The sequence below is a fragment of the Silurus meridionalis genome, chromosome 9 (assembly GCF_014805685.1).
Source record: "Silurus meridionalis isolate SWU-2019-XX chromosome 9, ASM1480568v1, whole genome shotgun sequence".
NCBI lineage: Eukaryota > Metazoa > Chordata > Actinopteri > Siluriformes > Siluridae > Silurus > Silurus meridionalis.
This window is the reverse complement of record NC_060892.1, coordinates 26,699,554-26,713,473: the sequence shown is the minus strand read 5'-3', so window position 1 is coordinate 26,713,473 and position 13,920 is coordinate 26,699,554. Positions and strand designations below refer to the sequence as shown.

The 13,920-nt window shown below is 43.6% G+C and overlaps 3 protein-coding genes across 13 annotated transcripts; 2 read left to right on the top strand and 1 right to left on the bottom strand.

Annotated features, from left to right (window-relative positions):
• The first annotated feature begins 43 nt into the window (after positions 1-43).
• LOC124391533 (vimentin-type intermediate filament-associated coiled-coil protein-like) lies at positions 44-3,394 on the top strand. 10 transcript variants are annotated; one of them, XM_046858167.1, is made up of 5 exons: positions 44-67; positions 1,252-1,497; positions 1,730-1,930; positions 2,088-2,105; positions 2,279-3,394. In XM_046858167.1, the coding sequence occupies exons 3-5, from the start codon at positions 1,740-1,742 to the stop codon at positions 2,631-2,633; spliced, it is 564 nt and encodes a 187-aa protein (XP_046714123.1). In that variant the 5' UTR covers positions 44-67; positions 1,252-1,497; positions 1,730-1,739; the 3' UTR covers positions 2,634-3,394. The 10 variants fall into 10 exon arrangements, with proteins under 10 accessions (XP_046714123.1, XP_046714126.1, XP_046714127.1 ...); XM_046858170.1 differs by having other exon boundaries at positions 49-67; positions 1,252-1,306; XM_046858171.1 differs by lacking the exon at positions 44-67 and adding an exon at positions 719-732 and having other exon boundaries at positions 1,252-1,306.
• Positions 3,219-5,504, bottom strand: larp6b (La ribonucleoprotein 6, translational regulator b). 2 transcript variants are annotated; one of them, XM_046858162.1, is made up of 4 exons: positions 5,275-5,504; positions 4,929-5,142; positions 3,660-4,780; positions 3,219-3,511 (listed from the first exon to the last, which is right to left on the bottom strand). In XM_046858162.1, exons 1-3 carry the CDS (start codon positions 5,376-5,378, stop codon positions 3,677-3,679), a joined length of 1,422 nt encoding a protein of 473 aa, XP_046714118.1. In that variant the 5' UTR covers positions 5,379-5,504; the 3' UTR covers positions 3,219-3,511; positions 3,660-3,676. The 2 variants fall into 2 exon arrangements, with proteins under 2 accessions (XP_046714118.1, XP_046714117.1); XM_046858161.1 differs by lacking the exon at positions 3,219-3,511 and having other exon boundaries at positions 3,550-4,780; positions 5,275-5,503.
• Positions 5,505-7,594: 2,090 nt separating this feature from the next.
• Positions 7,595-9,253, top strand: gadd45ba (growth arrest and DNA-damage-inducible, beta a). Its single transcript, XM_046856716.1, has 4 exons — positions 7,595-7,811; positions 7,931-8,032; positions 8,135-8,372; positions 8,463-9,253. Exons 1-4 carry the CDS (start codon positions 7,768-7,770, stop codon positions 8,574-8,576), a joined length of 498 nt encoding a protein of 165 aa, XP_046712672.1. The 5' UTR covers positions 7,595-7,767; the 3' UTR covers positions 8,577-9,253.
• The last annotated feature ends 4,667 nt before the right edge of the window (positions 9,254-13,920 follow it).

Genomic DNA, 13,920 nt, shown 5'->3' with positions numbered 1-13,920 from the left:
GACCGCCCTCTACAGGACAGTGTGAGAGTTTCAGGTCCTATCACAATCTCGAATTTGAGTAAACCAGGTGATGTAAATTATTCATAACCAGATTATTAAACTATTAAAAACTATTAAACTATTAAATATGAATAAATAAATAAATAAATCCTTCTAGTAAATGAACATAAGTGGAAGCATTTTAATATATTATTATAATTACAGTCACAATTCTACAATATTTCATAACAAAAGTATTTATAATCGAATTAAACGGGAAAACTGGTGAACTTTATCTCATCTAAAAAATAATTTATTGTAAATCATCTGCATATAAAATATAGATTTATATATAAACTAATGTATCTGTGATCCAGTGTGAACTGATCCTACAGTAATACAATAAAACCTGATTACATTTCGCTCTGCATTGTTCTCTAAATCCGATATACCGTGTTAAATAGTGCACAGAGGGAGTGAGTGAGTGATTGATTTGGGACACAGCCATTCGCGCTTTAGAGCTTCTCTTCCGGGGCGGAGCTGCTACAGGTTACACGACTTGTAGAGAATCGAATCGTTGTGTCAAATCATTCGGTTTATCAAAAGAGTCGACTCTTTTGGATTTCTGAATGTTTTATGTTTTGCTGAAAGACAGTGAGATTTTATAATAAATTGGACATAGAGGCAAATAAATCAGGGGTTTTAGCAGATTATCTGCCCATACACATGGACACAGAGGACAAGAAACAAAACGTATAATTGCATTAAATAATGAAAGCAGCATCAGAAGACACTGAGACTGCAGTGTTACTAATGTGGAACTGATTAACTCTGGTGGAGTGATGAGATAAAGAGCTAAAGCTTCCACTAACATTGTACTAAAATACGAGATAAATAAAAGGAAAATCTGTATAGTGAAAAAGGAAGTTGTGCGAATCGACTCTTCGCCTTCATTTAAAAGAGTCGGTTTATAGAGTCGACACATCACTATTTTATGTTGCGGAGTCGCTGAAGAGAGGGAGAGAGGGAGAGAGAGAGCGAGATGAACAGATTAGAGATAAATGTGTGATTATTATATTTATTTTTCATGGCTGTAGAATAATATTAATGACGGTACAGTAGTTTTCCCGTCGCTGAGACTTATGGGTAAACAGGAAGTGATGGTGTTTAGGAGCGTCAGTGTGTGAGAGCGAAACTGAAGGCTGAGTTGAGAAGCTCCGAGCTCATGAAGCTCCTCCACTGATCACTGCTTTCTTCTCTCTCACCCTGCAGGAGATCCTCCTCCTCCTCCTCTTCCTCCTGCTCCTGATCGGACACTCCGGAAACAGTGAGTCTGTGCGCTGAAGCTGAGAACACACCAGCACTGAGGATGATAATGATGAGTGTGGCACTTCCGGTCAGTCAGGAGGATGATGATAATGATGAGTGTGGTACTTCTGGTCAGTCAGGAGGATGATGATGGTGATGAGTGTGGTACTTCCGGCCAGGAGGATGATGATGAATGTGGTGTTGATGGTGGTGAGGAATGTGATGATGATGATGATGATGATGATGATGATGCCGGTGGTGATCATTTTAATGAGGATAAGGTGGTGATGATGGTGAAGAATGCGCTGATGAAAGTGATGATGATGATGATGATGATGATAATAATAAAGGTGGTAATAATGATGAAGGTGGTGATGAAGATAAAGGTGGTGATGATGATGATGATGGTGATGATGATACTCGCTGATTTCACCCCTGACAGGTTGAGTGACATGTCGTCTCCATCACCGGTACAGATCAGGGAGGCGAACGCACATCTGGCTGCTCTGCACAGGAGAGTGGCAGATCTGGAGCAGAAGCTGGAGGCAGCTGAGATCACACTGCGAGAGCAGGCCGAGAGTCTGATCCGGAAAGATGAACACCTCAGAGCAGCGACACAGGAGATAACTGAAAACAAGGACAGGTAGATCTCACTCACACACACACACACACACACACACACACATACATACTGTTCAAAATACAGTAGTGATGTACAATGTGTGTGTGTGTGTGTGTGTGTGTGTGTGTGTTTGAGAAGTTGTTCATTTCCTTCCTGCATGTCTGTGTTCCTCCTCCAGCCTCATCCTCAGCTCCAGGTTTATTTAGATAAATAAATCCAAGCAGTGTTGTTGTGGTTGTGGTGGTGGTGGTGGTTGTGGTTGTGGTGGTGGTGGTGGTGGTGGTGGTTGTGGTGGTGGTTAAACTTAGAGTAAATCTTTTTTATTCCATCGTGACTGAATGTAAAACTTTTTCCTTCTGTGTTTTTAAGGGAGATTTCATACCTCCACGAGAAGCTCTGTCAGTCTGAGGAATCCATTCAGAAGCTCCAGCACACGGTGAAGGAGAAAGATTCCCTGATTGGGCAGTTGCAGCACCGCTGCCAGCTGTTGGACAACATCTGTAAAAGCCGTCCTCTGTTAGACAGCATGCTGGCTCAGATGGCCGAGGTGGAGAGAATGGGGCCTGTGACTGAGCTGGGAAACGTCACAGCAGATACTTCACTCACAGACGGAGAGTCCAACTGCAGCCCCTGTGGTCTGTCCAATCACAAAGACTTTTCCCTGAGTGACGATGACTTGGACGATCCCGAGCTGGAGGGTGTGATGTTCGGAACAACAGTATGAAAGTGGATGTGTCCTGTTTGCATATTTAGTGTGTTTAGTAGAGCAGATGTGGAAGTTCATCCACAAGAAGTGTTGACTTGCTTTCGAATGGTTCTTTTTCTCTAAATGTCTTTCCTGTTTAATGAATGATGTTTTTAACACTAGTGTGGGTACGAGACAGCAAACTGCTCCATGACATGATCTCAGTAAAGCTGGAGGAACTAAAATACACCCAATCATTCAGAAAGAGACAAACGGGAGAAGAAACCTCTCTCATGTGGTACATGACCTTCATGAGACGGACAGACGGAGATGTCTGGGCTCCAAAATAATCGATATGTAAATGATTTGTTAATCAAGTTGTAATTTTCCTCTTCATCTTCTTGGTATTAATTCACATTTATTTTACTTTCAGTTGAATGTTGGGTTCCGTCTGAACACGGCGGAGATTCAGTTCCATCTCTTTGGGTTGTTGGATGATTCGTTTCATTCACCCCTGAAATCAGTTTATTTGAGAGTGTGAACTAACAATCACTTAATTATTGGTGACTGTTGCACATGTTCTAATTCTCGAATGTTGTGGAACATTAAAGCTGGGAAACAAAAACTGAAATATTTTACTCTGGTTTATGCGAAGGTGAAGTGCTACTGCATCATGGCACGGTGCTTGTGTAATCCAGGCATGTGTGTGTTACTGTTTCTTTTCTACAGAGTTAATTGGTGCCTCAAATGTGATCACTGGAATTATTTATTCTACATTAATAAACTATTTTGTTATTCTAGCTGTTTATTTTTTTTAATCAAAAAAAAAAAAAAAAAAAAACCCTTGTCCATCTCCACAATCAAAAGCTCCATGAAACGTTTGATCCTTGATCCTAAAACACACTGAGGAAAATCACCTGCCAAATAATAAAAGAAATAAAAGTCAGAATCACAATTCAACCTTTATTTATTCTTTAATACAAAATTACCAAGAAGGAACTTTTTTTTAAATCACAAACGATGATTAAACACAGATAAAAAGTTTTGCATTTTGGATTGACCCACACATCCACATGCGAGGATCAGTGAGGCAGCAGAACTTTTCCTCTTCCAATGCAGTTGTGGAACCCTTTAGTTCCATCAGGACCCAGCGGCTGGCGCAGAACTTCCACACCAATGGCACCTTTTATTGGATCTGGGCTCAAGGTGCAGCTTTTCTCTAGAAAAAACGCCTGTGCAGCATTTCGGCGCCGTTGGACCCACGGACTCCCACCGTACCCTGCGCTGTCCTGAGAGAAATCTCCTGAGCTCCTGCTCCGGTTGTATGATAGGCAGACTGAAGTGGGAGTGCTGCTTAATGGAGAAGTAGCTAGTGGTGAGGCAGTATGACCACCAAGAAAGAGCTTGTGTGGGAGGAGAGGACTTCCCACTGGACTGGCCAGAGGGTTTCTGTAAGGGTCGGAATGGGAAAGGGAAACACGTGGGATGGTCAGAGGGCTGCCGTACTGAGCCTGAGGGCGAGAGACTCTGCGGTTAGGACGTGGTGAAGCTGGAGCGAAGTCAGACTCTGAGGAACTGTATAAAACCGAATCTTCCAAACAGTACAAGTGCTTCTTGGACTTCCGGTTCCGCTTTGTTGAGAAGTCATGATCAGTGCCCTCCTCAGACTCCTCGTCTGCTCGGCCCAGGCTGCTCTCTTGCTTCCGTGTTCCTCGGCTCCTGAGGAGAACCACGCGGATACCTTTCCCACCTTGTGCCTGTTCCTGCGCTTTTAGGATTTCGTATGCTTTACGAACCCCATCCAGGTACTCGTACTCCACCACAGCACACAGCTTGCGTCCGAGCTCGGTGTGTTTCTTGGAATAGCGTTTGAGCTCTGCTGGAACTTCTTTTCCTGGACGAAGGATACGAAGAGAAGTGATTGTGCCATGAGAACCAAACATGTGCATGGCAGTCTCCATGATCCCTTGTTGCTCAGTTCTAGATGAATCGCAGTCCTTAAGTTTAGAACCGGCATTGAGCAGGAAGTTCCACACCAGCAGTAGTTTAGTGGTGGGGATGCAGAGCAGGCGGTCAGGGATCGGAGTTTTCCGTCTTACTTTAGTTCCCAGATCGTTCACCTCAAGGTGTGGAGATGTTTGGGCAGCAGCCAGAGTAGTGCGCCAATCACGTGTCAGATCACGTATCTGCCAAAGTAGGAAGAAGAATCAAGATCTGTGTGGAGGCCGTCAATAATCCTCATTTCAGTGAAAGTAAAAGAACAAATCTAGTCTCTTAACTTCCCTGAAAAGGTTCAAACATGTCTAACAGGCAGATACTCTACAACCAACTCACCTTTTTAAACGAGGTCAGCAACTTTAGGCTGACAAAACCCATACTGTTCCTCTGGACATGTTTTAACAGGAAGGCATCAGCCTCGAGATTCTCATCAGAGAGGTAGAACTCAAGCTGGGCTGCTATTTTGCATCCGAGTTCACTTGCTGGTGGAGTCCAGACTTCAGTCTCACACCCTTCCTCTTCAAACACATCAGTCAGTTCTGCTGAGCTCCTGCAACCCAGTGTGCATTAGTGGCTTGAATACACACCAATTGGTAGAACTGAGGTCTACTGTTAAACCAAACCCTCACAACAGCACTGCTGGGAAACACCAGCGTATCACATGAACACAGTTTCATCTCACCCATCCAAGCTTTCATTCAGGCCATCATCAGTGCAGCAGGAAAACCCTTTCAGGAGCTCAGTGTCTTTACACTGAAAGATGTCGGTGAAGACGGGAGAAGACATGCTGGAGATACTCCACCTTCTCACTCATAATACAGGATTACGACAAAATCCAAACTAAGCAGCTTGTGAAAGCGCTGCCAGACCTGCTGAGTTTCCAGCTGGTTTCCTCCGTGTCTCAGCTGAAACCCTTTACAACTCTGAGCTTTAAATCTGCTGCGTCACAATTGATGTAAAGATCTGATTGGCCGAAATGAGTTTGGAACTTTTTAGTGAGTCGGATCAATTGGATGAACCCATTCTTAAGAGTCGACACTTTTGCTTCTCAAACTTCTCTACTGCCCCGGTTAGGCTGAAACCCAAGCAGGGAATTTAATTATAAACATAAGGCATAGGCAAAACATAAACACAAGAACGGGCAAAATAACACATTTTCTAGGTACAAATAGTATTTATCTTTATTGAAGAGCAGTAGTGTGCTACAAAGAGCCGATTCAAAGAGTCGACTCGACAAATTAGAGTAAAACTCGGCTGTTCGGTTCATTAGTCTCCTCATCCAGCTGCAGAAATTTCATGTGTTTAGGGAAGTGCAGAGCCTCATCATCTACATGTCTCCAGAACCTTCAGTCAGACCTGATCTGAATACGAGTGGATCTGTGAGTGATTATAACCAGAGTGGGGATCCGGTGTGTATTCCATCTGCAGGGGCAACTGTCCCAGCATAAGAGGACACGGGGACACTGCTTCCTGTATATTACACCTTCATTACAGAGGTGTCAAAGAAGCGCTGCTCACTAATGCAAAAACATCGAGGAGAGAGGCAGTGTGTGGCTCATTGTAGACCAACCTCATACGCACTCACACACACACACACACACACACACACGCATGTATGTATGCACGCAAACAATATATAGAGCGAGTAAAACCGGATTTATATATATATATATATATATATATATATATATATATATATATATATATATAATATATTAGATACGAGTACATTTCTGGCACAAGCTGACTAAAATAGCAACAAACTAAAACGTTTAATTGTTTATCCTGTCTGTCTGTCTGTCTGTCTGTCTGTTAGTGTTTTTCTTGTTTATATAAGGATGCAGTTGCGTTTAGTAACCGCCAGGTGTCAGTAGCTTAATTATAGATTCTACCAGTGGTGTATTGTTATATAAAGATTGCTGAGTGTCCGGAACATAATGTCCTCATCCACTGAGGGGCGTCACTGCGCCATAAAATGGATTTAATCCAAGAAGCTTCAGTAAGGTGTTCTTTCTCTGTGCCAAAGCCATAGCCACAGGCTAAAGGCTAGGAGCATGTTTTTCACCATAGTGGTCAAGCATCGGCTATGTATGAATTATTTACCCTCAGCAGTAAAAGAGCAAACAGCAAGACCTGATACTACGATAAGGAAATACATTTTGCTTATGTAATGACCCTGTGCTAAAAAAAAATAAAGGCATAAAGCATGCCCATATTAACTGTCCTTATAAATAGGTTTCATGAGGCCAGTGCTGCAGAACCATCAGCATTCTGGGACTGCAGGAGTCTCCTATAATTAGAGCTGGAAAGAGAACAGTGAGTGAGGAAAGTTCCAGGTAATGTGGATAAATCCGATCACCTTCTGGAAAGCTGGTGCACACTGGCCATGAGTTTTCCCCCAAAATGCACAGCAGCAGACCTGCAGGCGGTGTGGCCCCAAAAACCAACAACTAATGGCTTAAATACACCACTGAAATCAAAACTTTAAAAAACAAGGTGTTCATTTATTCCTGGAAATCATTTGATTAACATTTAATAGGTAAAGTTACACGTGTAAAGCCCGTGCACGGTGCAGAAACAAGTACATGCATTTATTGTGTGTGTGTGTGTGTGTGTGTGTGTGTGTGTGTGTGTAAAGTTTATTTACCTGTAAAAAAAAAAAAAAAACTTTTTTAAAATAGTTATTGTTTATTTGAGTTTGAACACCGGTATGATGTAAGTTGTTCACCTTCACTGTAATGTAACTGCAGACGGGAAACCCAGGAAATTCCAGCACTTTCAAAAGCGACATAAACAACTACATAACTGCAATAGGTGTGTGTGTGGGGGGGGGGGGGTTTCAGCCCACGTGGGCTCTTTGCGTGATGATCCGTAAACCACCAATGACGAGAAAGGAACAGACGGTTCCCGGTTGCTTCCAGACCAATCGTAAGCCTGAGCGTTGGCTGAAGCCACGCCCACAGTCTCGAGCACGTATAAGTGTTGGGTTTCTCGAGAGCCGGCAGAAGTTCACCAGCGGCACGAGCGCGAGCAGGAACCCGAACCCGAACTCGAACAGGAACCAGGACTAAAGTACACGTCATTTCGGATTACTCAGTCACGAGCTTTTTACGGATCTATCACTTGGAGTTTGGAGCTGTTTGGATTTGCCTTCTATTGATTAATTGAGAACATCATGACTCTGGAAGAAGTGGTTGGAAACAACAGCACTGATAAAAAGTAAGTGATCCCTCCCTGATCCTGCATGCACACACACTGACACTTCTTCTCCAGGGCATGAAGCCTGGAGCCGCTGATCTGCAGCAGTTATTCAGTAATTTGTTATTTCTGTTGTCCAGAATGGATGTTGTGGGTGAAGCTTTAGAGGAGCTTCTGGTAGCAGCGCAGAGACAGGACTGTCTTACTGTCGGCGTGTACGAATCTGCAAAGCTCATGAATGTGTAAGTATCTGACCTTCCACCAGAAACTCAGCAGAGCTCCTGTTCTCTACAGTGTAGTTGATTATTGACACCGAACTGACCTGAATGTTCTCCTGATCACAGAGATCCTGACAGCGTGGTGCTGTGCGTGCTGGCCACGGACGAGGAGGACGAGGACGACATTGCTCTTCAGATCCATTTCACTCTCCTGCAGGCTTTCTGCTGCGAGAACGACATTAACATCCTCCGTGTGTCCGGGCTGAGGCGCCTGGAGCAGGTGATCGGAGAACCGAGCTCCGAGGAGAACAACAATAACAACAACAACAGCGAGCCTCGAGATTTCCACTGCATCCTGGTCACTGTAAGTTCTTATTTTTCACGAGCATTGTGTTAGATTTGCACGTGTCCCTCAGTTCAGGGCAGATGATTAACGTGTGTTTGTGTCCTGCAGAATCCCCAGTGTGAACCGCTGAAATCTCCTGCGCTGAAGGAGGTGGGAAACTACTGCGATGAGAGCCGCTGCAGGAACCAGTGGGTTCCGTGTCTGTCCCTGCGCGAGCGCTGAGCGAGGAGACGTGCAGTCGCGCGAAGAAAAACCGAACCGACACGCCGGTGTGTGTGTGTGTGTGTGAGGAGCGAAAGCACGAGACGAGGAGACGCGGGGATTTTTATTTTCACCGCTCTGCGTCAGATACCGCCGGAGGATGAAGAAAGGAAAGTTCCTCAGGACTGACGTTGGGTCTCGCGGCCCAGTTTCGTCCTCCGCTGTGAGGGTGCGCTGCTCTGCGGTGGTGGAGGAGGAGGAGGAGAAACCTGGAGAACCGCAGGACCACGCGGTGTGGAGGAGAACAAGAGCCCGCATGCGCGCTGCGAAGGAGCGCCGCACTCGTATTCCCACGAGCCATGGACCGAAAGAGAGAGAGACAGAGACATTGTCCTGCATGATAGAAACCTGCTGCTGGACTTCACTGCTTTAAAACGCAATTTCTCGTTTGTTGGACTAACATCTTTAATAAGAACCCTTTTTATGCTGCTTGTAGAAACATGTGGACTGCAGCTGCATTGTAAAGACTGCAGAAGAAGGCCAGTGTTTGAGGACACGGGGGTGTTCGAGTCCCTGTGGACATGCAAACTATGAAATACTGTTGTGTAATTTATTTCCCCTAATTTAATAAGAGTAATATATGTGCTGAAAATGATGTAAATACAAATGCTGACTCAATAAATTATTGTGTAATTTAAGCTTTTGTCTGATGGTTTGACTTGGAGGGGAGGGGGGGGCAGGTTGACCAACTGGGCATCTTACAGTTTGTTTGCTGAGTTTTCACATCATCTACTGGCATCTGCATCACATCCGCCACTGTTACATCACTACACTTCAGGGAACAGGCATCTGAGATCATTCAACATTGTTTACTTTGGCAATACTTTTGATTCTGGGACACTTCTATTGCAAATACACACATTCACACACACACATTCACACACACTCTGTAGTCATACTGAATTCTACATTCTCAGATCATGGTCTTTGGAACACTTATAGGAAAGTTGCTCTGAAGGCTTGACACCTGTGTAATTGATCATGATATAAACAGTCATGGTGCAGGAAGTCAGGAGCAACACACTCAATCCCACTTCATTTCATTTTTAATACAAAATAATTCTACACACTGTGTGTGTGTGGGGGCCCAGGAGCAACAGGTAGACACTTAGAACTCAAGGGGGTCCATTAGAGATGAAGAATAGAGATAAATAATTGTCCAGCAGAAGGTAATCAGCTCGTAACACTACTTAAAATGTCCCTTCAGACAGATCGATAATAAATTCCTGAACACAGCAGGTGATGGTGCGTGTGTGTGTGTGTGTGTGTGAGAGAGAGAGAGAGAGAGAGAGAGAATATCAAATAAAATGTTATTTGGCACATACACACTGAAACCGAGTGCGACATGTAGTGTAATGCACAAATACACTTTATTTCCACTGCTGGGTTCAGATACACACCTCAGATTAGCAACATTCTATACTCCAGTATTTTACACGTGTGCTCAGGACGTGTCTATTTGTGGAGCTTCTGTGCGCTAAGTCGGGCTTCTGTCGCTCTTACGCAGCGCTCTTGCGCATCGGTAGCTACGGGAACGTCATTGACCAAATATGGGCAATTTCTGCTTCGCGTGGATTCCCCCGGCTCGGGAGCGCGCGCAGAAAGCACGTAGCGTTCGGGTTTCGGAACACAGGAGGTAAAAGGAAAACCGACTGGAGGAGAAACGGTGTAACCCCACATCTCAAGGGTGATCCGTGACCTTGACACGAGTTGCACAATCATCAGGCTTAAGTGCATTTGAATTATTTCAAAATTAATAGAAATCTGAACGAGGCCGAGAAGCTCCACACACCAATCACCCCAAAAAGCATGTATGTTATTCCGGAAAGCAGGGTGAGGAGAAGGTTTCATCTGGGACGTGAGGGCGGAAATTCAGTTACGCGGCTGCTATGACTGGAATGCGGAAAAAGAAAATCTGTTCTCTGAAGTTTCGAAACACTTCAGCATGCCTTATTCATCCACCGTGATAAAGAATGGAATAATATTGCAGCACACAAAGAATGTTCCTGCTGTAAACCTACTGTTACTCCTGAACCTTAGACAGAAGATGTCTGATTGTAAACTGGGGAAAAGTTCATGCATGCATTTATACACTTCCTGATGAAGAAGCTTGGATAGAGGAGCACTTTGGGCTCGATGCACTGAAAAGGGCAGTGGTAAATGTGTTTTTAACAGAACTCCACTCAGCAGCTCTGCTAAATGACTGTAGGGCTTAAAAGAGAGAACAGATATAAAATTGTATATAATCAGTTTTGTGCACCACCAGCATGAATATTTGTATGTTCACACCTTTCATGCTGCTTTTTGGATTTTCTTCACTATAATCTCAGGATTGTGAAAACTGTGCTCTATTTACAGGACAGGGTGTCGTTTCAGACAGAGCTTTGGAATATGTAGGTAAGCAAGCAGAGAGAGAAGGGTGGAGGGAGAGATGGAGGGAGAGGTGGAGGGAGGGAGGACTGGCCCTTCCCAGAAAAACCAACCAGCTTGTGCTTTCTTTACAAAGAGGTACAGACATAGAGACATTCTGCCTGGCTCCAGATGATTTTTCCACCCCTTTCGTGCTCATAAAGCTCTGATCTGTGGGTGATCTGTAATGAGCATGTGCCACCCAGCCTGCTTCTATTTCTGTGCTCCAGTCAAACTCCCACCCCGAGGTCACCAGGTACGAGAATCTGTCTCATCTGCATGAAGCCCAGGTTTCTGGTTCCCACCCACAGAATATTTACAGCCCAAGCTCTCTTACAAATTGTGAGGTTTTGCTGAAGGCACGAGTGCACCGTTTGGGCTGCTTTTCTAGAACTGGTTCCATGCTTCTGCATGCTCAAGCGACTCGAACAGGCTGTAAAGAACTTTCAGTGCACCATGTGATGCCTTTAATCACAGCATCTTTGGAGTTTTATCTCACCTCCATAAACCAGTAGCTCATGCCTAATTAAACATACCAGTTACTAGTTTCCAGCAGATGTTGAAACCAGAACAAGGACAGAATAAAGACACATTCAGGAAACTAAAAACTGATTGCTCTCTCTGTGTGTGTGTGTGTGTGTGTGTGTGTGTGTGTGTGTGTGTGTGTGTGTGTGTGTGTGTGTGTGTTATCATTTTCCTTTGAATAATTCTTTAGGATAATTCACGATTACTTGGAAGACCAGCAAACATTCCTGGATATTTTTGACAGGCTGCCATATAAATATTGTGTGCTTTCCATGGTAACATTTAAGGAAAGATCTTTAAAGAATCCTAAGCAGTTCAGCGCTACTTTACTAGAAGTTCTCAGTAATCACAATTTGCACAGGATTTTATTGACTCTAGATAAATCTTAGTTTCTTTTTCCTCCCTATAAAACATACAAACTCGTGTTTACCTTCTCTGATCTTCACCCTATTTGGTTTGTGTTATAATATAATGGACAGAGGTGGATTTTGGTCATTGTTCTATGAGCCTCCAGTGCATGCGCCTATGAGCTCACGTTGTGTTTATTTTGTGACTGTGACAGTGGGTTATATGACCTATAGGGAGTGGGCACAGTTTGATAATAAGTGCTCTTGTACACCAAACCTATCGTGTGTTAAAGGTAGACAATGGCGTGCAGTGTGTTCCACCAGTCTCTCCAAAATGCTGGAAAGAGAGTGTACGCAGACTCGCACCCTGAGGCGTCACACTGAAGCACAATAGACGTCTTCATGAGCAGCTAAATTACTGGAGCCACTCACACTAAGCTAGAGAGAGAGAGCGAGAGAGAGAGAGAGCGAGAGAGAGAGAGAGAGAGAGAGAGAGGGAGAGAAAAAAACAGTGGGTCGTTTCTTTTCCCAGTAATGATTACTCATGCCTCATGCCTGAAATGTTCTGACAGTCTAAAGATCGGACTTGGGAGCTATTAATAGCCTCCAGTTAGCAGCTATTTTTAGTCCAGGGTGGTTATATTTATATGTACGGGCGTGGTGGCCTTGTGGAATAAATATAGGCGTGCTCAGGTCTGTAAGAGGCTTAGCAATGTCCTCGACTGGTTTTCTTTCTCTTAAGTGGTTTCCTGAACTCAGCCTGTGTCTCTGTTTCTCAGCTCATCGTTTCATCAGGATCTTTAGCTGCATGGCTCATACACGAGGCTGCTGGAGTGGCGGTTTGAAGAAGGCAGAAGTGTGCAGAAGTCGCCTAAATTACAGGCTGGTTTGGCCCCCACCCGTCTCTCTCTCTCTCTCTCTCTCTCTCTCGCCCTCCGTCTCACTCCAAACCTTCTTTTTTCTGACAAGAATTCTCCTCCTCCCCTCACCCTAAACACAGACCATTCTATTTAATCCACACCAACTTGCAGAACCTAAAGGAGCATCTCCACAAAGCTGACCTTGCTTGGAAATATTCTTAAACCTTGACTTATATGTATTAGTGAGGGATGTTTCTGATGCACATTACAAAGCTTCTGTAAGTGTCTCAGAATAAAACATCTACAGAATGCTGTTAATGCAGTGATTTATTCAGAAGCAGTGTTAAATCAACCCTCTCATCCATTCATCCTCTCATCCTGTAATCCTTTCATCCTCTCATCATAAACTGATCTTTTTTATTCTCATGGTCTGATTATACTAAAGTGTGAAAGGAGGTGATAAGATCTGGGATGTGATAATGGCGTCGCATCTTCATCATGGGAAAACGAAATAAAAAGAACTTGTTAAATGTTCAGGTCTCACATGATCTCATTACATTATATCAGGGGTTTCTAAACTTTCTAAACACACCGTTTTTATTCCAACCAGGCAACCAGGCAGGTTCACACCAACTTCTATCAGTTAAAATCTGATGTTTTTTATCTTCAATGATTATCAGATGTAGCCTGTAACTGATTGGAATGAAAACCTGCACCCACACCAGCTCTTTGTGAAAAGATCGATCTCCCCTGATTTATATGAAGCCCATTGCACTTTGTCTCATTTGCGTGTAGAAGTGTAAATTGTCTATACTTACAAAGACTATTTCAATGGGAACATCTTATTTACAATTACATTTTATTTACATTGATTCATTTGGAAGACACTTCTGAATGCGAGAGAATAAAATCCAATCAGTTGATTGATTACACAGTTAGTGTAGATTCATTTTCACATTTTTCCCAAAAATGTTCATTAATAGACATAGTTTTAATCACATTTTCACCTTAAACCAGTTTCCTGATGTTTAATGGGCTGTTTTATAATTAACCGAGTTCTGATTTTTAGCTCAGTTTTAATCTCATCGCTTCATTCTTATTAGTGGATATTTTCCTCTATGTTGTGTGCAGTTTACCAAAACATTGCTTTGTTTGTGCCAAGTG